The sequence below is a fragment of the Sphaeramia orbicularis genome, chromosome 4, assembly GCF_902148855.1.
Source record: "Sphaeramia orbicularis chromosome 4, fSphaOr1.1, whole genome shotgun sequence".
Classification (NCBI taxonomy): Eukaryota; Metazoa; Chordata; class Actinopteri; order Kurtiformes; family Apogonidae; genus Sphaeramia; species Sphaeramia orbicularis.
In genome coordinates this window covers 3,397,820-3,424,321 of record NC_043960.1, presented here as the reverse complement: position 1 = coordinate 3,424,321, position 26,502 = coordinate 3,397,820, and the positions used below count along the sequence as shown (strand labels likewise).

Genomic DNA, 26,502 nt, shown 5'->3' with positions numbered 1-26,502 from the left:
TGGCTCCCTGAGACAGCGCCTCCTAAACTGATGTTTTACTTTTACTTGTACATTTTTGTTCTGGTCTACCCGTGCTCAGTCAGTCTTCTTAAGTATGTGTGAGCTTGTGGGTTTGCATGTATATGTGTGTGTGTGTGTGTGTGTGTGTGTGCGCGGGTGAGTGGGTGGGTGTGGGTGGGGGGCGGTACTGATTTTTAAACTGATATGTAAAGCACTTTGTGCTACAGTTTTTAATGTATGAAAAGTGCTATATAAATAAAGATTATTATTATTATTATTATTATTATTATTATTATTATAAATTATGCAAATTACGATCAATAATGAATCGGCTGCGTCCGGTGCGTTTTGGATCTAATCAGCAATCGGTCGGATGTTACCGAGCGGTTTCCTGCAGGATTCTTCAAATATTATAAAAACAACGCGAAATACTGAAAAACGGCCAAATTCTGTGGCACTTTTAAGGCTTATTAGCCCCTTAACTGTCTGGCACTTAAAGAGTTAATATCACTACTTTCTTTCTGTTCCAACCTCCTCTGATTTTGTTTAATTAATTAACAAACAACGCCTCTTCAGACTTCATATATTTGTGCAATTTCGAGCTGTGTAGCAGTAAAAGTGTCTTTACATTGTGTTGTTTAAGTGGAGTCCGCCTTCACGTCAAAGACCAGACCGTTCTTGTATATCAGCATGGCGATGTCATTCTCCACCCGTTCCAGATCTGCCATTGCTGTTTGTTTGGACCTCGTCAGTGTCCGTTCTGTAGAGTCAGAGCTCAAACACTCGTCACCGTCTCCTTCTGACGTCCTTCGGTCTCTGCTTTCTCCTTCCTGGTCCTCGTCAGACCCGTTGTCCCACCCCCCTCTGAGGACTGTGCTCTCCTCTGCATCCTCAGGAACCGGCTTGGAGTCTGGATGAAGCTGGAACAGCGTCAGCTCATGAACCTCCTCCTTCCTGTCCATCATGGCCTGTTGCAGTTCACAGAAGCAGGAAAAATATCAAGGATGAATTCTTTAAGTTACATAAACAAAGAACTATAGAATCTCTAAAGTCTACACTCCACAGGGGCTCAAAACAAACTGAACTTGAGTAAATGTGACGGATAGAATTATTATCATACTAGAAAAGCACTCGGAGAGCGCAGACCTCCACCAAGGCAGATCAGAGTGTTAGTGTTGAGAGTTAGTATTTTCACGTCATGGAACAATGTGGATATTATAATAGGTCTGGAGTCATTTATCATCAATAATCAGCTGACATTTGTTTGATGAAAACCAACCACACTGATTTACTGTTACACACTGTTTTCTACCTTCAGAGTTCTGCTTTTCTGCCCACATTAAACATCTGTGGTTCTGTCACTTTTCAACAGCTTCATTAGGGACTTTCCTCGGTTCCGTGTACTTCCCTGGACTAAGAAATCTATATACATGTGACATATGCAGCGCATCACACTTTTCTAACCACCTCAGGATGCTGCTTCTGTTGATGTCTGCGTTACTGGCGTTTTTCTGCTTTTATAGGAAGAGTATGAATGATTTAATGCTGGTTTTTGTAAAAAACAAACAAAAAAAAAACAAAAAACAATCTGTTGTGGGTTTACAACCAGAGTAAAAATGATTTCATCAGTTAATGTCTGAAATCACAAGTAGGTCTTTGCAACATCAATCAAACTATTTAGAATATATGATGAGGATTTTTTCAAGTCAGAAACAGACTGCATTTAATTAACCTGTTAAACCCTGACCATATTTTCAGGGGAAAAATGCCTAAACAGACATACCCAAAGTAAATGAAGAATTACGTCACAATAATAAGGTTCATATGGACGTTCTTGGTGTCTGTGGACATTTACAGACCTCACAGAATCTATTCCCATTGTCTAAAATATTGCATCTATTACTCTGCCTGAGTAAACTGTAACAAACTAAAAGAGAAATTGGAATTTTTTATCCTCGCCTGTTTTTTTTCGGTTGGATTGACGATGATATGCATAAACTAATTGTTCGTGTCGGAGATTTTTAATAGTGTATATTTCATCCCACAAAGATTAAACATCATGTTTGAACATTAAAGTTTGCACTAAAATACACTTTTGATGTACTTTAATTAACATTAGGGTCTAAACTTTGAGCAAAAGTTGAAAAAAACATCCATTGTCCTGATTTATTATATTTTTATAGTAGATGAATATTAACATAATTTTTTCGGCCCGCGGGCGGGCTGATAGGACTAATGGGGTTAATAAACGGGAACCGTGATGTTACACATTGATTTCTGAAGTGACCATATTTGGACATAAGGGGTGGAACTTTGCCAGTCAGAAATGCTCAATGTGAGCTAATGCTAAATGCTAGCTTAAGGACTCAATGAAGGCAACTTTGCATGTCTGTAGGAACCAGGGCTTTTGGAGCATTATCTAGTGGCCGTCAACTCTGGCAACTGGCAACTTTGGTTTTAGCCAAATGTGAACAAAATAAACCCTAAACTCAATAAGGAGAATATATGGCAATAATTTTGTCATCATCAAAATATAAAAATACATTGTGATAACGTCCGAGTCCTTTCAAACATTGTTCTGAATCAGAAATCTCACCAGGGAACTTAAAAAGTTAATAAAGTCTGAGAGAAAGTGGAATATTAAACCTTATAATGTGGGGTGTTTTCATGTGATTAAAGATAATTTAATGGTGACTGATTATATATAAAAAAGGCTGCTGATAGAGTTACCTGACATTCTGGTTGACTGGAGATGAAATCTGGAATAACAGGTGTCGGCACAGGAGGAAAGATCCTGCTTTTAATTCTAAGAAGAAAAAGGGAAAAAAGTAAAAACTGTTAAAAGAGAGTGACCAACAACTTCAGTTAAACAACTAAAAAAATGACTCAGTGACCCTGATTTCATGAATGTTTTTATAATTACCATCTCATAATTAAACACGGTAATCAGTCACAGTCGTGAAACCAATGGAATCTATTGAAAAATACAGATGTTTGCATAAAAATACTGATGAAAATGACAGTGTGCATCTTGTATGTTCAGTGTAGCAATAATGAAAATGTCACATGTCTATTTAAAAGTGGCTTAAAATAAATGAATTACACAAACAGTCAAAGATGTAAGTTGCTCATGTATAATTAATACTGATATCATTATTACTACACTGGACAAATTGATGCATCTATTGTGATTCAATCTATTTGCACTTTTACAAAGAAAACAAAACATCCAGTGCCCCATGGGTTCTTATTTTGGAAAATACAGTCATGGAAAAAATTATTAGACCATCAAAAGTCATCAAAAACAATGGTTATCCAATCCAGTACTAACTCCTGTGTGTATCATGTGACTAACACAGACAGAAAAGAAAACATGGAATGCCTAAAAGCACTGTTTTTGTCAGTACAATGCCATAGATATTGATGGAAGAACTGAAGTGATTTTGTTTATTATCCAGAAAACATGTTAAATGGATAGATATCAGCTCTGAAATTAAACTACTATGAGCTGTTTTTGTTGTTTATCATTATATTTGTCCAAACAAATGGACCTTTAATTGTACCAGGCATTAAAATGAACAAGAAATTGAAGAAAACAAGGGGTGGTCTAACAATTTTTTCTGTGACTGTATGTGACAGTCGATGTTGAGAATACCCTCAACTATACATGTATTTGTTTGTACAAAATATAAGTCAGAAAGAAGTCATGAAAATGGTAGTTTGTGGTTAAGATTGTAAAGAAATATGTAGTTTAGAGTGAAATGGTCCAGTGGCCAGTATCTTGGTGTATTAAATCTGAATTCTTTGACAATGAGGTGAAAGATTCTAGATTTTATCCTTCTACTTTTTAGAACTGTAGAATTATTCATACTCTTATATTGTGAATTTGCTCGCTGTTTTGTAGCACCTGAATTTCATTGTACATGACTTTAAAAAAAAAACAAAACTCTGATACTGTACTCTGAAAAAGTATAAAAATAGGTGAAAATCGTTGAAGGTCTGGTCATGTTGAAGCTGCAGAAACCTTTTCAGACTCTGAACAGACTGGAGAGAAACTTATGATGACGTTATGATGACATGATGCCACTTTCATGACTTTCAGAACTTTCTGAGGGTGATTCCCCATGTCCTCCTTCACAGACTTTCATTTCATTACGGGACACAACCTGAGCAGGCGGGATTTCACCTCTTCACCTCTATAGCTCCCATGTCATGTGACACAGTGACTCCAAGTCTACACCACATATGACAAACCTCATTTAGTTTGATTTTACATACTCTTCATGCCTTACACTGAATTCTTTCAACAAAAATCAGCATCAATCACCTTGACCTTGTCATGAAAAGTGAGATCCTGATGCTGAATTTATGAGAAAAGATGGTGTAATTTTTAGATCTTTTCACATACATCTGAGATATGGATAAGATAAGATAAGATAAGATAAGATAAGATAAGATAAGATAAGATAAGATAAGATAAGATAAGATAAGATAAGATAAGATAAGATAAAAGAAAAGGTAAGAAAAGCTAAGAAAAGAAAAAATAAGGTAAGATAAGATAAGATAAGATAAGAAAAGATAAGGTAAGAAAAGAAAAGAAAAGAAAAGAAAAGAAAAGAAAAGAAAAGAAAAGAAAAGAAAAGAAAAGAAAGGAAAAGAAAAGCTAGGATAAGGTAAGAAAGATAAGGTAAGCTAAGAAAAGGAAAGATAAGATAAGATAGGGTAAGGTAAGATAAGGTAAGATAAGAAAAGAAAAGAAAAGAAAAGAAGAGAAAAGAAAAAAGAACAGGTAAGAAAAGGAAAGAAAAGCTAAGAAAAGAAAAAATAAGATAAGAAAAGAAAAGAATAGAAAAAGAAAAGTGAAAAAAGGTAAGCTTATGCTCAGAAAGGAAAAGATAAGGTAAGAAAAGAAAAGATAAGATAAGATAAGATAAACTAAGATAAGCTAAGCTAAGATAAGATAAGATAAGATAAGATAAGATAAGATAAGATAAGATAAGATAAGATAAGATAAACTAAGATAAGCTAAGCTAAGATAAGATAAGATAAGATAAGCTAAGATAAGATAAGATAAGAACCCTACTGAGGATAATGCAGAAAATGACTGAATGAAGATAAGAGTTACAAAATTAATAAAAACTGAACAAAACTTGAGAAAATGGACGAAAATAAACATAGAAAGTAACACAAAAAGTAACATAATGAACACAATAATAATGATAATAAACAAAATCAATAAAAACTGACAAAATGTTGGGAAAAAATGTATATAGTGTTCTTTAATTAATGCATAATTCTTCTGTATCAATTAGTACAGGAGTGGATGAAAACAGACCAACACCAAACGGAAACTTACTCCTTCAGAAATGTGAAAATGTCCTGATCGTCGTTTAATATAGGAATGCTTTTACCTCCTATTACTGGAACATGATTAATCATTATGTCACTGACCTCTTCAAGATGAAGGTGCAGGTTGTTGAGATGAAAAAGAAGATCAACAGCAACCCCAGACTCAACCACACTGATTTAAGGAGAAAAAAAAGGCATGAGTTGCATATTGAGTTGTATTCAAAGCCGTCTCAGATGGCAGGTGTTTGTATCGTCCTCATACCATTCGTATGCATCTCTGGCAGAGTGGTGATGGTCGCCGTGGCTTTAGGTCCCTCCCCCACCGCTGTCACTCCACACAGGCTCAGATTATACTTGGACCCCGGTGACAGATTCTCCAGCCGGTATTTACTCAGTGAGACTGATATGTTACAGCACTCTGATGAAAAGAGATGGAGTTAAACTCACAAGAAAGAAAAAGACAGGCGGTGTCACTCACGGTTCATACTGGTAGTTTCATTTTATCACATAAACCAGAGTCAGAACGACACGTACAGTAAAGGTTTCATAACAAAAGGTGTTAAAATATTGACATGCATCAGAAAGCCACTTACTCTTTGCGTCTTGCAGAAGTTTTGACTGTGCACAATAATGGAAGAAGTGAAAGTGTCCTTTACTGTTGCCACTTTATTTCACTGTTGTTGCTGTTTATGCACCACCACTTTAACTGTTACTGTGAAATTTTGTAGATATTAATATATCTTATAATTTTTTTATCGTTTATTTTTTTGACATACACACATATATATATGTATTTTTTTATTTTTTTATTTATTTTTTCAGTTATTTTTTATTGAGTTTTTTATAGCAGTAGTGCAAAAAAGTATCTAAACAATAGGAATTGTTGTTTTTATGCAGAACAGAGCATATACAAAACACATACAACAACAAAAAAGAACATCACAAAGAAAGCCACCTATCGTCTTGAACAAATGTAGCAGTTTGTAAGACGTAAACTTACATTTAAACATAGGTACAAAATATCACTGAGAGAAAGGAAAAAGAAAAAAAGGGAGGTATGTATACATACATACCTACATATATACATATATCTATACGTGCATACACACATATACATACACCCCCATACACCTAAATACAAATGCATACATAAATACATATGAAATGCGTCATGATGTATATATATCCTCCATGAACATATGTACATGTACGCCCACACACATATTTACCAAGGTTATAATAGTTTTGGATTTTTCATTATAGTTTAGTTTTATTTAGTTTTGACTTTTTTTCACTAATTCAGTTAGTTTTAATTAGTTTTTAGAGCAGGTTTGCTAGTTTTTATTAGCTGTCATTTTTTCTGAATGCTTAGTTTTAGTTTAGTTTAGTTTTAGTTTCAGTTCTTTCATATATTTTATCTTTCGTCCTATTCAAAGAAATAAGTGAGGTTACCCTGGACACTTCATTTGGGGGTGGGGTTAGGGAGGCTCTGACTGAGCACACACAAACATATGGACAGTACCATGGATACATTCCCTATAGCAGGTTGGAGGGGGTAATGTAGGTGGGGGTGCCATCCATACACAACGTCACTTACGTGAAAACGAAACTGAAACTTTCCATACTTTCACCGTTGCCCTCCCGACTTCTATACCTCTCTTATACAGCTGACCTGAGACGAACTTTTCACAGGTTCTATACTATATCAACACTGACAAAGACAAAAACGAAGGGAATTTTATCCATAATTTTTATACGTTTTAGTTAGTTTTGTAAACACACAATACGGTTTCAGTTAGTTATCGTTTTTTTTTTCTTTTAATCGTAGTTTTTATTTATTTCAGTTAACGAAAATGTTTTTTCAATTTTAGTTTTCGTCATTTCGTTTTTTTTCATTGACAATAATAACCTTGATATTTACATACACACACATATATACACATATATAACATAAAATAAACAGAAAAATAATTAACAGCCTAGTCAAATTAACACCGAGTCATAAAGCGTCAGTGTTCAGAGAGGCGTGCTCGCTAGTACCTATATTACAAAACATGATATGTTTTGACATATTATTTATGGTAGCTTTATTCTACCCTACTTACCGTTTATAATTCTATTTTAGATTTAATTCTTTATCATCTTATGCTACAAACGGAGACCTGGGTAACTACATTTCATTCTGTCATGTACCATTGATCAAATGACAATAAAACTGAGTCCGAGTCTGAGCGAAATAAACAAATCCTCCATTTCCACCACTGACTGTACACGAAGCTAACAAACCAAAATGTATCTCCAGTTGACGTCCACACCTGTTTTCTCTTCCTGAGAGCTGACTCTGACACTGCACAGCCTGTAGTATTTGAGGAAACCTCGTTGGTGATCAGAGGGAATCCCCTTCCAGGACAAGTCGATGGAGTTGTGAGTTTCACCGAAAGTACTAAAGTCCTCAGGGGGTCGGTCAGGAGCTGCGAACAAAACCACACATCAATACTGGGACCATTAATCATCTGAAGCAAGAGCAAGGATCCAAATCTGAATCCGGGTTAGAATTAGATAAGAAGTGTCCATTCCATCATCATTAGATTTACTTGTAGTTGTTCGGAAACTACAGTATTGGATGAATTTAATTGTTTTGCGTCTTTATCGTCCCAGAAAAAGACACAAAACAAGAGATACAGACCACAGGACGATATATTAACATCAATTCTCCTTTAAATACAGATAGTCTTGATCAGAGCTGCAATGCAGATGAATGAGCTCTTCTTCAAAATCCTGTATCTGTGTGAAAACTGGATTCAGGAAGTCATTTGCGACGACCTTCTCTGATTCATATATGACAGGTTCAGATATGAATCAGGTTGTGTGACCTTCGTGAGTTTGTTTTTGTTGGAGACAATGATCATGAACCCAGGGTAAAAGGACTTGAACTCAGAAAAGAGGCCAATTCAGGAGGGTATACAGTTGTAATACCACTCACGGCCACTAGATGCTGACCCAAAAAGCTCTGGCTCACATAAACTTGCCGTGAACTTGCATTGAAGTCAATAATTTTCAATAATTTCGACCTTCAAAGAAGTCTTCTAGTCTGGGCTCAGGTTAAATGGAAGCTGATTTGTCAGGTTTTGACCGGTGTGATTTATACAACAGATGCATTTTGTTCTGTAATACAAGTCTTTTTATAATGTTACAAATAATGGCTCCTAAGTAACCAGCACTGCCAACACTAATATAGTATTCTGGTGCCATTAGCAAAGATTACTGTCTGGTCAAAAAAATCAAGTACCGTACTTATCTCTGTACACATGTATTGTATAAATTGTCCTGGTTAATTCTACAGAAGTATTTAGCTCAATAGTTCTTGCTCTTGCACTTCTTTCCACGTCTGGTTTGCTATTGTACGATTAGCCTATTTATCTATTTATTTATTTATTCTTCTCTCTTTTATTTCTCCTCTCTTCTTCTCTCCGTCTTCCTTCTTTTATATCTTATTCTTATTCTAGGAAATGTTATTGTACTTTCAGAGTGTAAGCCCCTTTTTATGCATTTGTCTGTAACCATTCAGTCTGAGCAGACTTTCCTATATCTGTCATGTTTAATGGTTTTCTTCCAGTGTATTAGTACTTCATAATCTACGCCATGTTTTATTATGTTGGTCAGAACAACAGATGGAAATTAGCTCCTCTGCTAAATCTGGTGCATGCATCTTGTTCTTTTCAACTAATGCCAAGACACACTGTCCTGTAACTAAATAAATAAATACAAATACAAAAATACAAATACAAGTAAGGTGTAATGTAATGTAATTATGCTGATTCTTCATCTTACATTTTGATAATTATTATAGTCTATTATTTATTATTCATGTCTTTTAAAAGCACTGCCAGTAGTGGTGAGGACAACTAGTTTGTTTCAGCCTGTGTATGTAAATACTCAAGTGAATCTTTTTTCCCTTCATTTTCTTCACAAGTTTACATTTTACTGAATCAGTGAGCTGGCTTTCAGCATTAGCTCGCCCACCAGTCCTTATGGTCCCATAGCTCCACCCTTTCATCCAAATATGGTCACTTCTGGGCCCAAGAAGTCGACATGAAGACGATCAAATCATACACAACTAGCTTCAGAAATCAATCAGTGATACTGTATATTATCCACTTCTTTAACCCTTTCATACACAGGTCACTACAGTGGACAGTTCTTCTCCAGCTGTTCTCTTGCATATTCATGGGTTTTGTTGTTTTAGTTCCTTATCAGCCAACACAGTGGACACTTATGCATCATCCCATACACTGAAATTCAGACCATTACTGTAACTGTGCAGTTCTTGATAAACCTGATCTGCACTAACATGTTTGAGTGTAAATCAATTGTTATTTGTTAGACAAAAAGTTTTTTTTTTTGCATATTATCTCCATGAAGTGAGTAATTACTAGCATTAGAATATGTTAAAATGTCAGAAGACATCAGATTAGCAGCATGAAAAATGTTTTCATTTCATTGTTTTCATATGACTTTCTGATATTGGGTTTTAAACACGTTTCTTTACTTCAAAAATTAAATGCATGGATATTTTTGTAACTCCATAGAAAAAAAAGACTCGATCACATTGTTTTTTTCATGGCTAAGGAGGAATAAAAACACTCAAAAAATAAATCTTGACTCAAGTTTTCACAATTCATGCATGAAAGGGTTAAGGTGGTCTGACTGCTCAATAGAACGAGTCAAACGTTCAAATGTTACGTAGACCGGAAGCTGCAGTTCTGTCTGTGTTGCCATGGTAATACTATGTGGCACTTGTATCAACATATACATTCTATACATCCACATTACAAGAAGAACATCAGCTACAACCTCAACAAAATCAAATGTCAGATAACAGGACATGACTCAAACAACAAGCACTTAAATGGACAAATATCTAAAATAAGTCTGAGACCAGCGTATGTTATGAAAAATTTGATAAAACAACAAACTAATGAGACAAACTGCAGCGCTACGCTAGCACTAAGCAGATCCGACAGTACAAGTAATGTTTCTCCATCTCTAAAATATTTCTAAATCTCAGAAACTAGGCAAAGAAGAGCAAAAATAAAGGTCACAATTTGATATTATGATTATGTATTTTGTTTTACCTTTGCTATTTTCTGAAATCTTTTCGAAATAATGATGTCTATCTATCTATCTATCTATCTATCTATCTGGCTAGTGGACATTTATAGCTACAAATAAACCAACTGTAAATCTATTGTGTAGAAAGGAAGATTCATTGTATTAAATCAAATAAACTAAATGGGTGCATTCTGAGTTCTTATTCAATAAGTGAGAGATTACATAAAAGGCAATTATTTGTCTTTTTTTATTCTTTATGATCAGAACATGACTCCGTTTGACTGTATGTTATGATTATATTGTGATAATCCTGACCGCTGATCTCTAAAAACAATGATCATGATGTAATTTTACTGTGAGTCACATATTTTTAACACTGCACAGCCCTAGTGATGACCATTTGTGTTTAGGTGAAACCAGAGAAGTGTCACATGAAGACACTTACCGTCTTCTTTGTGATAGAAGTAGCACGTTTTTACAGTTTGAGGCATCCCGTTGACACATCTGTGCTCAATGTAAAGATATCGAACATAGTCCTTCATTACTGCAACAGAAACACAAAGACAAACCCTTTCAATAGTTTGTGTTCAACTGGTGACATGTTTTTGGAAATTTTTGCAACATTAAACACACAAAATGGGGTTTAGGGTGAATAAGTCTAAAAAATAAATCATTTGTTTTCATTCAAGAATTTTTTTTTTTTTTTCAAAAATCAAGCCTATCCCAGCTACTTATGGGCGAAGGCATGTTATCATTCTATTTTATATGATTTATCTTCTCCTCTTTGTAATACAATGAATCCATGTAAAAAGGATTTAAACGTATTTCGAGCTGAACTTACGTGCTTTTATTTGATCCTTTCTTTCCTTCCTGCTTTTGGGCGTTAAACTCAGACTTTCTGGACTCACATCTCCGTTGTGCATCTCGAACCATTCATGGCAGGCTTTACTGAGTATTTTAGTTAGGTTACAAGCTGCCGATAGGAGAAGGAATCAGCCTTAAGTGTCAATTTATTCGACAAAATCTGTGAAGCACGCTAACACAAACACTCAGACACTTTGTCCTACGTTGTACATCGTGTCCAGGTTCAGGTTTCAGCTGGATGACGGTCGGAGGAGACGATCCTGCTTTGTTTCTGGCTGTGATGGAGATGTTGGCGGCGGAGTAGGATACAGAGAGAGTGTATTTTGTGTTGTTGGTGTTGGTTTGCTGTCTCTTCTTCCTACATGGACACCCGTGAAGTGACTGAGTGTCTGTTAGGATGTAAGTCACTCCTCCAACTGCAGATGCATGAGGCGGTGGCTGAAGAGCAGAAAAACACGACAAAATAAAGAACATTAAGACATAAAGTGGCACATTAGTCCTGTTTAGATCCTATTTTGCAACACAACAGAGATGGCCTTTCGTATATTTTCAGTATTTCTTTGCATTTTTGTGTATGTATTTTCAGTCTAATTTTCATGTGTTAGTTCTTGTATACAATCTTTCTTTTTGCACTTTAAGAATCTGCTGCAAAACAGAACAGAGCTGCAAAACTGACTTTCATTGTTCTTCTATTCTATTCTACTGTAGCTGGATTTAAGTGTCCCAACTCTTGTAAAATGAAATCATTCACATTTTCTAAAAAAAAAAAACATTGTGCAACAAAATGAACAAAAACAGTCAAAGTAATCACTAAAAAAAGACCAAAAATTTTTAAAAAATATATCAACAAAATAACAAGTAACTTGAACAAAACTGTAGTAAAAGTATTAATAGAAATAGGCAAGAAAATTAACATGCTTCAGTTTGATGTAAATTTATTCACAGCTATTGATGAGTGTGCAATTGTGAATGTATGTGACCACTAGAGGAAGTAGTGAGTCACTTTGCCAGCCAAGGCCAAGTTGAGGATGAGAACCAGTAAGAAACAACTGTCAGTCAAAGAAAAGAAGGGGTAAAAATCGGACCAATGACCCTGTAGCTTACTGGCCAAATTAAAAGCTTTGGGAAATGTATCCAGATGCCATTTATTCTCACCCAGTTCTGTGTATTTATTCTATTACAGAAATAGCCCATGTTTTGGTCATATTCCAGTCAGATCTGTAAAAAATTCAAATTTCAACTCGATATCATTGATGCTGATTTATTGTATTAATCCACTTCCTATCTGTTATAATGGGAAAATTTTTCAAAGGTGTACCAAATCCAGAATCAGATCCAGATCCAAATAATTCCACTAACTTTTGATGACATCATTATAAAGAAGCTGTATACCAAGTTTGAAGTCAATCGGATTTGTAGTTTCATAGAGGAAGATGATTGAAGGTTTTGTAACAGATGGCAGACGACGACAGACGCCACATGACGACAACAGCTTACAGCCTGTCGGCTGGTAAACTAAAAACAGAAGTTGTCGTTTTCTCCACTGGACTCAGCTCTAAATGAAAACAATGGAGTTTGATGCTGAAATGTCAGTGTTTCTTCTACACGGGTGAGGTTGATTCTGAGGCTTATGAAGGTATAAAGTTATTAAAGGATGTTATTATCGTTGCTAAGTTGTCATTTGTTGATCCATGATTCAGACTAAATTGATTCAGACGAAACTGTGACAGTTCTGACCTTGTTTGTTCAATTCCAAATAGATCTTTTTTTCTTAAAAAACAATATATTTACTGACATTTTTCTTATATACACATATACACTTGTAAATATACAGATAATTATTGCAAGTATGTAGACCTGTGCCTCTCAAACAGATCTTTTAGTTCAGCTATTGACAACACAAACTGTACACAAAATAGAGGTGATTTGTGGTTTTACTGTGCCTGTTTTCAGTCTATAAACAGAGCTAAGCTAACAGAGCTATAATGTAAACTATCAGCTGATGCGGAACATGAAAATTAGAAGACACTGTTATTTTGAGTGATTGTCAAAATAGGCATTTATGAGTTTTAGTTTGAAGAAGAAAATGTGATGATACTATTATACAGACGTGTGGAAACAATGAGCTTTATCCTTTACTAGCAGCATTGTACCCGTGGTGCTACTGTACGACAGCATCCTCCCGTGGTGCAACAGCGGCATTGCACCCATACGCCCTCCTGTGCTGCAACATTGGGACATTGATCGGACACACACACGCTGGACACAGAAACGTCCATTATAGTAGGATTGAGTGACTGGTATAGTCTGTGGATACAAAGAGTTGATTTGTTGGTGGTTTTGGTCTTAAGTGTGCTCTGGTACCACACTGACCCCTGCTTTTCATTGCTGGATTAAGTTTAATTTCAATGCAACAACCTCTCAAGTGACTGGAAAGTCAAGAAATTGGATTTTTTTGTCATTTAAACACTTACTAATAATAATAAAAATAATACATCAGTTTTATATAGCGCTTCTCTAAGTACTTCAAGACGCTCTTTGTAATTACATTAATAAATCTGACGAATCTATGTTGAAACCAAACTTTATGCTGAAGCCACAAAACAAACAAATGTGCAATTACAGTTATGACTTTATTTACTTTCTATTAGATTTGGTTTCTTATCCTGACTGTATCAGCTCCAGCATAAGGGTTTTTTTACCTCCGCCAGGAAGTATTGGGATTGCTTTGCTTTGTGTGCATGCATGTGTGTTTGTTTGTTTGTTTGTTTGTTTGTTTGTTTAGGCCCAATCACCAGCAAAATTTAATCATTTCTTCCTTGTGCCAGTATCAACATTTCCTGAAAATTTCATGAAAACCCGTCCATAACTTTTTGAGTTATCTTGCTAACAAACAAACAAACAAACACGGGAGGCAGATCTGTCCTGGCGGAGGTCTGCGCTCTCCGAGCGCTTTTCTTGTTTTTTAATGTAATTGCTCTGTTGTTCATACACTCAAACCTGTACTTTACAAAGTGAGCATCATCCAGACCATGTGTTTTGTGTTACAACATTTTGGTTTGGCCTTTGCTTTATTTCCCCACCTCCATTAGGCTGAATAAAGAGCAGTTTCCTCAGACAGATTAGATCAAAGATGAGAATGACGCAATGGGACCAGATAAATTACTAAAATGAAAAGCCCAAAGGGGAAACACAAAGAGGTATGAACTAAAGCCATAATGTAGAGCAAAAAGCAGGATGTACAGAGTTCACCAAGGCCAACATTAAGGATTCATCTTTATTTTTGAGTATTCACTGACTTTTCTCATTTCTGAATGTGTGATTTGTAGACGTGAGTTTTTTATCTTACCTCCCAGCTCAGCTTCACCTTTCGAGTGCCATTCACCAGCTTCACTGTCCAGTTGACGTTAGGTTTATGTTCCAGCTCTGTCATAAAAAAAATGACATGATTATTGAATAAATGGTTCCTTTAAAAAGCAAAATAGCATCTGATGTGACCATTTCTAACTCCTGGAAAAGTCTATTAGACGAGAAATGATCTTACCATAAAAGTAAAGATGTACAGTACAGGCCAAAAGTTTGGACACACCTTCTCATTCTTCCCTTTTTCTTTATTTTCATGACTATTTACATTGTAGATTCTCACTGAAGGCATCAAAACTATGAATGAACACATGTGGAATTATGTACTTAACAAAAAAGTGTGAAATAACTGAAAACATCTCTTATATTCTAGTTTCTTCAAAGTAGCCACCCTTAGCTCTGATGACTGCCTTGCACACCCTTGGCATTCTCTTGATGAGCATCAAGAGGTAGTCACCTGAAATGGTTTCCACTTCATAGCTGTGCCTTGTCAGGGTTACTTAGTGGAATTTCTTGCCTTATTGATGGGGTTGGGACCATCAGTTGTGTTGTGCAGAAGTCAGGTTGATGCACAGCTGACAGCCCTATTGGACAACTGTTAGAATGCATATTATGACGAGAACCAATCAGCTAAGTAAAGACAAACGAGTGGCCATCATTACTTTAAGAAATGAAGGTCAGTCAGTCTAGAAAATTGCAAAAACTTTGAATGTGTCCCCAAGTGCAGTCGCAAAAACCATGAAGCGCTCCAACGAAACTGGCTCACATGAGGACCGCCCCAGGAAAGGAAGACCAAGAGTCACCTCTGATGCTGAAGATAAGTTCATCTGAGTCACCAGCCTCAGAAATCGCAAATTAACAGCAGCTCAGATTAGAGACCAGATGAATACCACACAGAGCTCTAGCAGCAGACACATCTCTACAACAACTGTTAAGAGGAGACTGCGTGAATCAGGCCTTCATGGTCAAACAGCTGCTAGGAAACCACTGCTCAGGAGAGGCAACAAACACAAGAGATTTATTTGGGTCAAGAAACCCAAGGAATGGACATTAGACCAGTGGAAATCTGTGCTTTGGTCTGATGAGTCCAAATTTCAGATCTTTGGATCCAACCGCCGTGTCTTTGTGCGACGCAGAAAAGGTGAACGGATGGATGCTACATGCCTGGTTCCCACCGTGAAGCATGGAGGGGGAGGTGTGATGGTGTGGGGGTGCTTTGCTGGTGACGCTGTTGGGGATTTATTCAAGATTGAAGGCAACCTGAATCAGCATGGCTACCACAGCATCCTGCAGTGACATGCCATTCCATCCGGTCTGCGTTTAGTTGGACCATCATTTATTTTTCAACAGGACAATGACCCCAAACACACCTCCAGGCTGTGTGAGGGATATTTGACCAAGAAGGAGAGTGATGGAGTGCTGCGCCAGATGACCTGGCCTCCACAGTCACCGGACCTGAACCCAATCCAGATGGTTTGGGGTGAGCTGGACCGCAGAGTGAAGGCAAAAGGGCCAACAAGTGCTAAGCATCTGTGGGAACTTCTTCAAGACTGTTAGGAAACCATTTCAGGTGACTACCTCTGGAAGCTCATCAAGAGAATGGCAAGAGTGTGCAAAACAGTCATCAGAGCTAAGGGTGGATACTTTGAAGAAACTAGAATATAAGAGATGTTTTCAGTTATTTCACACTTTTTTGTTAAGTACATAATTCCACATGTGTTCATTCATAGTTTTGATGCCTTCAGTGAGAATCTACAATGAAAATAGTCATGAAAATAAAGAAAATGCAAAGAATGAGAAGGTGTGTCCAAACTTTTGGCCTGTACTGTATGTGGTTGCACTTTGACACAATAATAGAAAACGGCCTATTTAATAAATTTTGTGCTGATATAGATGTATATTTATTTTTGATAATAATTATAATTACCACAGTTTAACCCTCCACGTCTAACTGCCATTGTCATCAATAAACCAGTATCTGACAACTATGACAAAAAGTAGAGCTGGACAATACTTTACTGTGCTTTACTCACTGTGACACTACTGTCTATCTTATCTTGTCTTCTCTTCTCTTCTCTTATCCTATCTTAACTTATCTTAACTTATCTTCTTATATTATCTTACCTTATCTTAGCCTATCTTATCTTATCTTATCCTATCTTAACTTATCTTACCTTATCTTATCTTACCTTATCTTAGCCTATCCTATCTTTTCTTATCTTAAACCATAAATACATGTGAATATAATAAAGAGTGAAAAGTAGGTGGAGACACACTTGACTAAAATTACTCTGACACACAAATGAAATTACAATTTTAAAACTATGGATCTTTTCTATTGAGGTTAAAGACATCTTTTAGCTTAAAGCAACTCCCGAAAATGTAACACATCTATGATGAACAGTTCAATTGTATTTACTTATCAATTTATTATTGATAATAATAGTCTATTGTGTTTCTGACTTTTTCACTGTTCTGCTCTCTGTGCTACTTCTTTGTTTATTTTTGTTCATTTTCTTACCTATTTTAATAGTATTTATTGATTTTGTCTCATTTTGTTCATTTTTCATTCATTTCACTGCTTACATTTATCCATTTTCTTCTTTTTTTCCCCCTCATTTTGTTGTTAATATGTGTCATTTTTATGTTAATTATTTTGTTTTGGTTCATTATGCTTCTTATTTATGTTTATGCTTGTTCATTTTCTTGCCTATTTTTATATCTATCTATCAAAAGCTAAAGATGATATCAGGTTGAAATATTCATTGTGTTTACTAAGACTAAAAACTTTACATTCTGGAAGGCTGAAGGAAATAGGAGACCGTCAGTGTTGATTTACCTCAAAAAAGAAAAAGAGTCATGAAATTTAGCAGATTTTTTTCTGATCAAATTTGTGGATAAAGTGTGTGATATGTTCTGATGGAAACCTGTAACTTAGTTTTATCTGTTTTTACTGGCAACATCAAAATGTGCAAAAAAAAAAAAAAAAAAAGTATCAGGGCATTTTAAGAGAAGTAAAAAAAACAGTTATAAATGAACAGTATGTAGAGATTAACAAAGAAATTAGAGTTTACAGTTTTAACCTGATCAAAGTTTAGTTTTGGTGTTCATGGATAACCTCATACCGTAGATATAATCAGTTGAAAGTTAGAAAATAACAAGTGTTCACCTGCAGGAACAGTCAGCGAAGACCAGTCGCTCCACAGTGCGTTTTTGGCCGTGGTGGACCGATGTCTGATCTGAACCCGGTAAACGGAATTTTTCTGGAGGTTTGTAACAGCGACCTGACCTGTTCAGACCAAAGACAAATCCATAAACGTCATTATTTTTTCCTCCTCAGTTTGCAGATGCTTCTGTGTTGCACGTTTTGCACTTTAGGCAAGTTTCATACATGTTTGAGGTTAATAGTCTTGACCTTCAGAAATGACAAAAATGACTACGAATTTCCTGATTTACCACAATTGAGGTCACCTGTTCTCAAAGGAGTAATGAGGTCGCGTGTCAGAAAGTACAGTTTTTTAATCACAGAGAACAGTCAGCACGTTTATACTTGCTCTGTTTTAAGATTTCTGATTCCACTCTAAACACCACAGTAGCAGGTGACGTTAGTTTTATTCTTTATGGCCTTTACCCTTCGTTTCACAATGAGTTCCTTCTGCTGCTCAACTGTTCTCTTTTTCAACCACTTTTTTTATCTCTTTATTGGCACGCTTAGTTTGGTTTTAGTCTCAGGCCCACTTTTAAGTCTACAGCTGTGTGGAGATTATTACATTTCCTGTGCATTTTCTGATGAACAACCTTTAACTAGAATGTTTGGGTTTTTTTTTTTATGTCACACACATTAGATTTGCTCTTTCACTGATTATAGTGTGAACAGGTTTCATAGTCTGATAAAATTGACAATAAATTTATATTTCCACATATTTTGCTTCTGTCTCCTTTAGGAATGTTAACCCTTTAAAGTCGTAATATTGTGACCAGCAATTCAACTGAATGAAGTAGACAGCTTTTTGAAATTGTGATATTAAAATTGAATATTAAATAAAAAACAAAAAACTCAGGTGCCTAAAGGGTTAATACTTGTACCAGTTGCTGTTTTCCTTCAGGTTGGGCACATACGTAGGCCTATATAAACTTTCTGTATCAGTAAGTGCATTCAGAACTAGAAAAGCACTCGGAGAGCACAGACCTCCGCCAAGGCAGATCAGTGAGTTATCTTGCACACAGACAGACAAACAGACAGACAGACAGACAAACCAACGCTGGCAAAAACATAACCTCCTTGGCGGAGGTAACTACGTTCTTCAACCTCCTGTTAAGCAATACCTCATGAATTCATTCCAATACATGTAAAATATCCAGAGTCTTCAGGGTCTTTTTATGCCTCACAGAAAAATTCCCTTTCACTGTCCACACCTACATGACATATTTTTTCTAAACAGCCATTTTCTCCTCAATTGTATCCACATAACCTACTTTTTTTTAAATTTATAATATCTCTGTTCACACTAGAATCCAAAAATGACCAAAAACACTCAAATCATATTGGGTTGGAAAACTGTGGGGCTACTGAAATCATGTGAGCCCTGCATATTTCACACAGAAATATGCTATTATTGTGGTGAATATCCGCCCTTTTTGAAAAATATGTGGCGCCCCGCATAATGTGCATTGAATTACGTGATTGCAAAATCACATTTTTCTGGAAGGACTAATACATAAAACAACATGAGATTTACTGCATGAATTTACTTCTGTTTTATACCAGGTTTCATTCAACACGTCAGATGTTTCTAACTGTTTGTGCTGCTTCTTGTTATGGGGTGTGGGGTCAAACTAAATTAGTGACTTTCACAACACATTTAGTTCAGTTTTTTGTGTGGATTTTAAAGGTTCAGGAGACTTTTGTGACCAATTTTTCATCAAATCTGTAAAACCTCAGTCATATCCTCAGTATCATGAATCTGTAAGTCTGTCTGTGATTACTCACCTGAATCTCTTGCATTACAGTGAACAGTTTCTCAGTGCCGTCCACCAGAAACAAACCATGTGTTTACAAACTGAGCCGGGAGGGAACTCGGGCATCTTCAGAAATTTGTCGCAACGTGCACTGTGGGAAAGGGAGGTTCGCGCAGCCGCCTGACAGAGGCAGCGCAACCATATGGTATTACACGAATGAAACAAACACGACGCGGAAACAGCTGAAACGCGGAAACAGCTGGAGGAATATGTATAGAGGGAAGGGAGCTCCTGCCGTTTCCACGTCGTGTCTGTTCCAGCTGCCGCTGTAAGGCGGACGCACGAGCCTTTGCCTCCCAAAATGCACGTTGCGACAAAATTCCGAAGATGCCCGAGTTACCTCCCAGCTCGGTTTGTAAACACATGGTTTGTTTATGGTGGACGGCACTGAGAAACTGTTCACCGTAATGCAAGAGATTCAGGTGAGTAATCACAGACAGACTTACAGATTCATGATACTGAGGATATGACTGAGGTTTGACAGATTTGATGAAAAATTGCTCATGAAAGTCTCCTGCACCTTTAAGGCTGTGCACATATTTCCTGCATTTTCTTGTTGTATGTGACGAAAAGAGAACAAGAAGTAAATATGTATCATCATTTCAACCCTGAAAAAAACAACAAAAATGAAGCTGAATTACATCTAGATGTGGCAAAGACAGGTTTTGCCCAATATCCACATTAGTGTGATGAAATTGTCCTAAATATAAATGGCTCCATGTGTGTTGAGACCAAACTTATGCCCTTTTGGAACTGTTTTGGGAAGACGGAGCTGAAAAATCTTAGTTTTGTGATACTTTCCTAGAACCCCAACACCTGCTTTACTGTGAACAATATTAAAACAAACCTGCTATGATTAATGTATTTCAAATATACTTCAACAGGTTGATAATTATATGATATTACCATGAACTCATCATGAAGAAAAAAAACGTGAATGACCTGAATTCAATCAAAAAAAAATGTGGTACTTACATAGAGAAGAATTTAACGTTGCATTTATCTGTAACTAACGACAATAAAGACAAAATGTTAGAAGATGTTTTATATATACATTAGTGTCATATACAATAGATTTGATAACCAACCACAAAGTGTCTCACTTTTTCCCATGATTTTTTGAGGTCTTGTTGGAACCAGACCTCGGCTGAAGGTGGATGATTCTCGGGGGCTTTCCACCTCAGGTAGAGGTTGTTTTTTAACCAGGATACAAGAATATTTTGAGGCTCTTCATATTTAACTGTTGAGGAAAATCAGAATGTTTGGGTGAAGTCAGACTCACCTCAGTAGATTAACAAGAAATCCAGATGAAGAGTTAATGCATCTGTATGTCACCAAGAAAAACCTTAATATGATGACACGTTTAGCTGCAATGAGACAAATATCTTACATCACTGTCTCTTTAAAACAGAATAGGAATTGCAAAAAGTATCATCGATTTTCTGTAGAAATCCAATACAACAGCACTTCTCTGTGCCCCGCTCTATTGTATTTCAGATCAGATGTTTTATGAATGCAAGTATGTATGGAAGGAAGGAAGGAAGGGTTGATGATGGAAGGATGAAAGGAAGGGAGGAAGGGGTGATGATGGAAGGAAGGAAGAATTGATGAAGGAAGGCTTGATAATGGAAGGATGAAAGGAAGGAAGGGTTGATGAAGAAAGGAAGGAAGGAAGGCTTGATGATGGAAGGATGAAAGGAAGGAAGGATAGATTGATGATGAAAGGAAGGAAGGAAGGGTTGATGATGGAAGGATGAAAGAAAGGGAGGAAGGGGTGATGATGGAAGGAAGGATTGATGAAGGAAGGCTTGATAATGGAAGGATGAAAGGAAGGAAGGAAAGGTTGATGAAGAAAGAAAGGAAGGAAGGAAGGAAGGAAGAAAGGCTTGATGACTGAAGGATGAAAGGAGGGAAGGAAGGATAGATTGATGATGGAAGGAAGGAAGGCTTGATGATGAAAGGAAGGGAGGAAGGAAGGGTTGATGATGGAAGGATGAAAGAAAGGAAGGGGTGATGATGGAAGGAAGGAAGAATTGATGAAGGAAGGCTTGATAATGGAAGGATGAAAGGAAGGAAGGAAGGAAGGAAGGAAAGGCTGTTTTTAAACAAACAAAAACATAACACAAACATGTCTAACAAATCGGTAATTCCTTTTCTAAGTTGTCCCAGTTCTTCCTCCTTCCTCATTAATGCCAGTCTTGTAGTGTCACTGGAAAGGCCTCTGGTGAATGAACTCCTCCCCCTGGTGGATTATCTGTGTATTGCATGTATCTAATTGTAAACATCAGGTTTTTCAAGAAAAAAAAACACACTGATCATGTAGAGGGCTTCAAAACTCATGGATCAAATATGATACATTGAGCGTTATAGGGTTAGAGTATGTTAAAATGTGAGAAAACATCTGATTAGCTGCATAAACAATGTTTTCATTTCATATTTTCACACAGTATATCACTTTCTGATGATGGGTTTTAAATACATGTTTCTTTTCTTCAAAAATTAAACGCATTGTGTCCAGCTGAGTGGATATTTTTGTAACTCCATGAAAAATAGGGTTGTAAAAAAATTTCAGTCACATGGTTTTTTCATGTCTAAAGAGGAATAAAAACACTCAGCAAAAAAATCTTGACAAAGGTTCTCATAATTTATGCATGAAAGGGTTAAAGAGTTCATTTGTGTTCATTTGACTTCACCCTCTGTTTTCATTTGTACTTCTTCAGTTACCATCTTCCTTCAAACCCCAGTATGTGTTGATGTCTTGTGTTTATCAGGTGCATCTCCACTAACTTGTTTCCTTCAGTGTAGCAAACGTCCTGTCTGATGAACAGCTGGAGTTCCCAACATGAGCTTTCACCCAGATTTCGATAGGTGTGGTTGTGATCAGTACTTCTTCGTGAACTTCAATCCAGGTTTCATGAAGGCCCCTGTGTTTGCTTTGGCTTTAAATTCACAGAGTTAAATGAGGACGAGACAGCTGAAAGGTTATCACGGCTTTATGATCAGCTTAAATAATACTCACTTGCGAAAGTAAAGGTCGAACGTTGCGTTTTTCTCATTGGAGCTCCACTCACACGTGTACATACTGTCATAATCGTCTTTTCTGAAACACTGAGGACTGGACGGTTTCTCACATTCTGATGCTGGGACACAAATCAGAAAGTTCATTAATGGTGTAGTTTTAGTTTGCTGGAGGGCATAGAAGGCATTCATCCAGGAAATTAAAACAAAGCAGAATAGAATAGAATAGAATAGAATAGAATAGAATAGAATAGAATAGAATAGAATAGAATAGAATAGAATAAAACAGAATAGAATAGAATAGAACAGAATACAATAAAACAGAATAGAATAGAATAGAATAAAACAGAATAGAATAGAATAGAAAAGAATAGAATAGAACAGAACAGAATACAACAGAATACAATAAAACAGAATAGAAGAGAAGAGAAGAGTACAGAATGCAATAAAACAGAATAGATTGTGTCAAATGTACAAACTGACGCAGACGCGCTATTTTGCACCTTTGAAAGACACAACCCTTAGTGCACTGTTAGTAAACCAGTTTATACAGTTTTTTGCATGTGCAATGAGTTTGCACACATTTAATACATGCAAACCTTTAGTAGATCCGGCCCTATACATTAAATACTATATACACTTTGCTTTTCAAATTTTCTAAATATTAAAAAAAAAAAAAATTTAGTTGTTAAATTGTATCAATCATGAAATCATTCTTTTATGGACCAAAATATAATATAAATGATTATTTTCAACATGACAAAATTGCAGAATTGGCATAAAAACATGTTGATTTTAACACAGATTATTTTTAAGTTAAATATGCAAATTTAGCTTTACTGCATATGCAACCAAAGACTTTTTACTCCAATTAAACTCAAAATCAAGGAGTCTAATTGATTCTTCCACCAGAACAGAGATTAAATTGGTCAGTTGTGGACTATTCTGACAATCAACTATTGGGTCTGAATATTTTTATTCATTTTATTTTTAAGTCAAAATTCTCTAACTCCAGCTTCTATGTTTTTACTATGTTCTGTTTTTTCTCCTCCTCTGACAGTAACCTCAATATTTTTGTGTTATGAATCAAGACAAAAACATTTGACAGCATCATCTAGGAAAACCCTTTTCCACTGTCTTCTTACTTTTAAAAGACTGAACAATCAATTAATGAAGACAAAAATAAACCCATGAAAGTAATCGTTAGCTGCAGAGTCTCAGACTCATAATAAAGAGTTGTTGCTGACGAGGTGAGAAAAGTCCTCCCATTCTTTACTACAGATACTTATGTAAAAATAGACAGAAATAACGTATAGACGTTAAATGTCTGTGTTTTATGGACATTTCATACAGCTAAACCTCATGTCATGTTAATATAATGTGAACACTCTAATCTTAAATCAATACAATACAATGGAAATAATGACATTAACTTTCTCCAATGTGCAAATCCGGCTTCTTCAGTCAGTTTTCGTTTCACTTCCCCATGTTTCATTTGTTCATTGTCATCCCCTTTATGATGAGTTCAGGTTGCTTCCATCAGGTCGCCGATACAGTATTCCTAAATGCAGGACCAATAGGATGAGGAATTCTTTGGTTCCGGCAGCCATAGTTCTGCTGAAAAATTCTTTGTAATGTTGGTACAATTGTTTTTAATGGATTATTCATTGTATTTATTGTTGGTTTGTTGTCCGTGTGAAACTGCTGGCTGTAGAACAAATTGCCCCTTGGGGATAATAAAGTTTACCTTGAACCTTGTTGTTCTGAAACTATTTTTATTGTTAATTAATCTGTTGATTATTTTCTTGATAAGTCTCTGGTCTATGAAATGGTGAAAAAAGCTCAAGAAATGTTCCTTTTATGCTCATAAAGGAAGAAACCAGGATATTTGACAAGCTAAAATTGGAGATATTTGACTTCGACTGACCATCAAAGTTGGTGATTAACTGACAACTAATCAATTTATCCATTAAATTTTTTGGCAGCTTTATTTGTGTGTGTGAAATGCACCAATGAATACGTCAAATGACCATCTTTTCTATGGGTTATTGTCCCACATATTTAAACTGACATTGGTTTTGATGTTGAAAAAATTACCATGAATACTGATGCAATTGTGGATAATTCTTATGAAATATATGAAAATCAGTTACTGTTATTATCACTAATGATGGTAGTTATTATGGTGATAGTTAGGATAACCTGTTTAAAATGAGTACAAATTATAACATATAATATATAATATATAACAAGTTCTGTTGCTATTTTCGTACTATTACTATTGATATACTTTTGTTGTAGTGATGTTATATGAATATAAATGATGGTAATAATGATGACAGTAATAATAACATTACAGTTCATGTTGGATCATTATTAAAATGGAAAACAGTTAATTCTGAGGTGATTTTATTGATATATTGACTACAATAATACTATAAGAACATACTGTAAGGATTTTAAGACATAAAAGTGCTGATTATTTTTGTTAGTATCAGGACTATGATTATTCAAGTATTTGTGTATACATGTATATGTTAGATATATGTTATATTACTTAATGAGTAGCTGAGTATTCAGTCACCGATAGGAAGCAGATGTATAAATTCATGAGGAATATATGACTACGGGATGGGGTTGGGAGTAAATAAGTTCTATGTTTTCCTACTCCTTTTCAAGCAAATGTATTTCATATGAGAGATTGTATATATTTATATATAAATATATTTCCATGTATGTATGAGTGTCGATCTATGCACGTATGTGTAAATGTATGCATGCGTATATATTTTTCTTCATTTATAAAGATCATCCGTTCATCATGTTCTTTTTGTGTTTTTTGTTTCTTTTTCTTTTTTCGTGTTTGTCTTTCTCTACTTTCCCATGGTCAAAATAAATGCTCAGTCAACCAATTGATCCAACCAACCAACCAATCAATCAATTAATCCATCAAAATTAAAATAATGGGCCTGTTTAGAAAAAATCAGGAGTAAAATCTAGGGAGTAAAAGTAAAAAGTTGTCAAAAAATTAAACACAAGTACAGAGTCACAAACTACTACTGTCTTTCATTCTGATCAGTCTAATGGAACAGACGAGTATAATTGTAAAATAACTAAATCATTTGCACCTGTGGCCATTAGACCAATGACATACAGCAGTGACAGTGTGAAGAGCAGAGTAGATGCCATCTCTTAGTGGAAACCACATGTGCTGATAAGAAAACCAACACCTTGTGGCTGGTTTTACACTGCTGCTGCAGAGGCTTTGTTAGTTTCACATGTTAACTTCAGTCTTAACTGTAAAAAAAAAAACTAAAACTAGATCTTATAGAAAGGAAAAAGCATTGGAGTTACCTTCGCTGGTCAGTGACTGAAATAACACGACATATGCATGTAGTAAAATCCAGTGTTTCAGTATTTCCATGAGGTTTGATGGAAAGTCTACACAACCGATCAGTCTTCTGTTGGTGAGAGTCCATGTATTCAACCTGGCTTCTCATAACTCATTTGTCGTTCTGAGAAATGTCACAGAGGTTTCATGTCTTTCAGGTTATATGAGCCAAAGCAAAACCACAATTGTCAGGGGCGGGGGGAGCATCTGACACAGAGGCAGACAGACGCAACAGTCATTCTGAAAGTCTTTGAAATCATTCTGGGGATTGCTATTGTCACTTTACATCATGTGTCACTTACAACTGTTTTTGTTTTCTTTCTCTTTCTTTTGTTTCCAATTTCCAATTAAAGAAAAAATGAGTCTAGAAAACAATGCAATGCAGA

At 35.8% G+C, this 26,502-nt stretch overlaps 1 protein-coding gene across 1 annotated transcript; it reads right to left on the bottom strand.

Annotated features, from left to right (window-relative positions):
- Positions 1–397: 397 nt before the first annotated feature.
- On the bottom strand, positions 398–26,229 carry il12rb1 (interleukin 12 receptor subunit beta 1). The gene is made up of 15 exons (XM_030131539.1): positions 26,080–26,229; positions 22,727–22,847; positions 22,495–22,646; positions 20,811–20,947; positions 20,683–20,716; positions 17,858–17,977; positions 14,675–14,751; positions 11,529–11,763; positions 11,303–11,434; positions 10,907–11,005; positions 7,665–7,820; positions 5,612–5,767; positions 5,452–5,521; positions 2,731–2,806; positions 398–968 (listed from the first exon to the last, which is right to left on the bottom strand). Exons 1-15 carry the CDS (start codon positions 26,147–26,149, stop codon positions 639–641), a joined length of 1,965 nt encoding a protein of 654 aa, XP_029987399.1. The 5' UTR covers positions 26,150–26,229; the 3' UTR covers positions 398–638.
- Between the last annotated feature and the right edge of the window lie 273 nt (positions 26,230–26,502).

Coding starts and splice junctions, on each gene's coding strand:
- il12rb1 (XM_030131539.1), bottom strand. CDS start 26,149: ATGGAAATACTGAAACACTGGATTTTACTACATGCATATGTCGTGTTA. Junction 5,768..7,664: donor CTCTCAGGAAGAGAAAACAG/GTGTGGACGTCA, acceptor TCTTTTCATCAG/AGTGCTGTAACATATCAGTC. Junction 969..2,730: donor CCAGTCAACCAGAATGTCAG/GTAACTCTATCA, acceptor GAACTGCAACAG/GCCATGATGGACAGGAAGGA.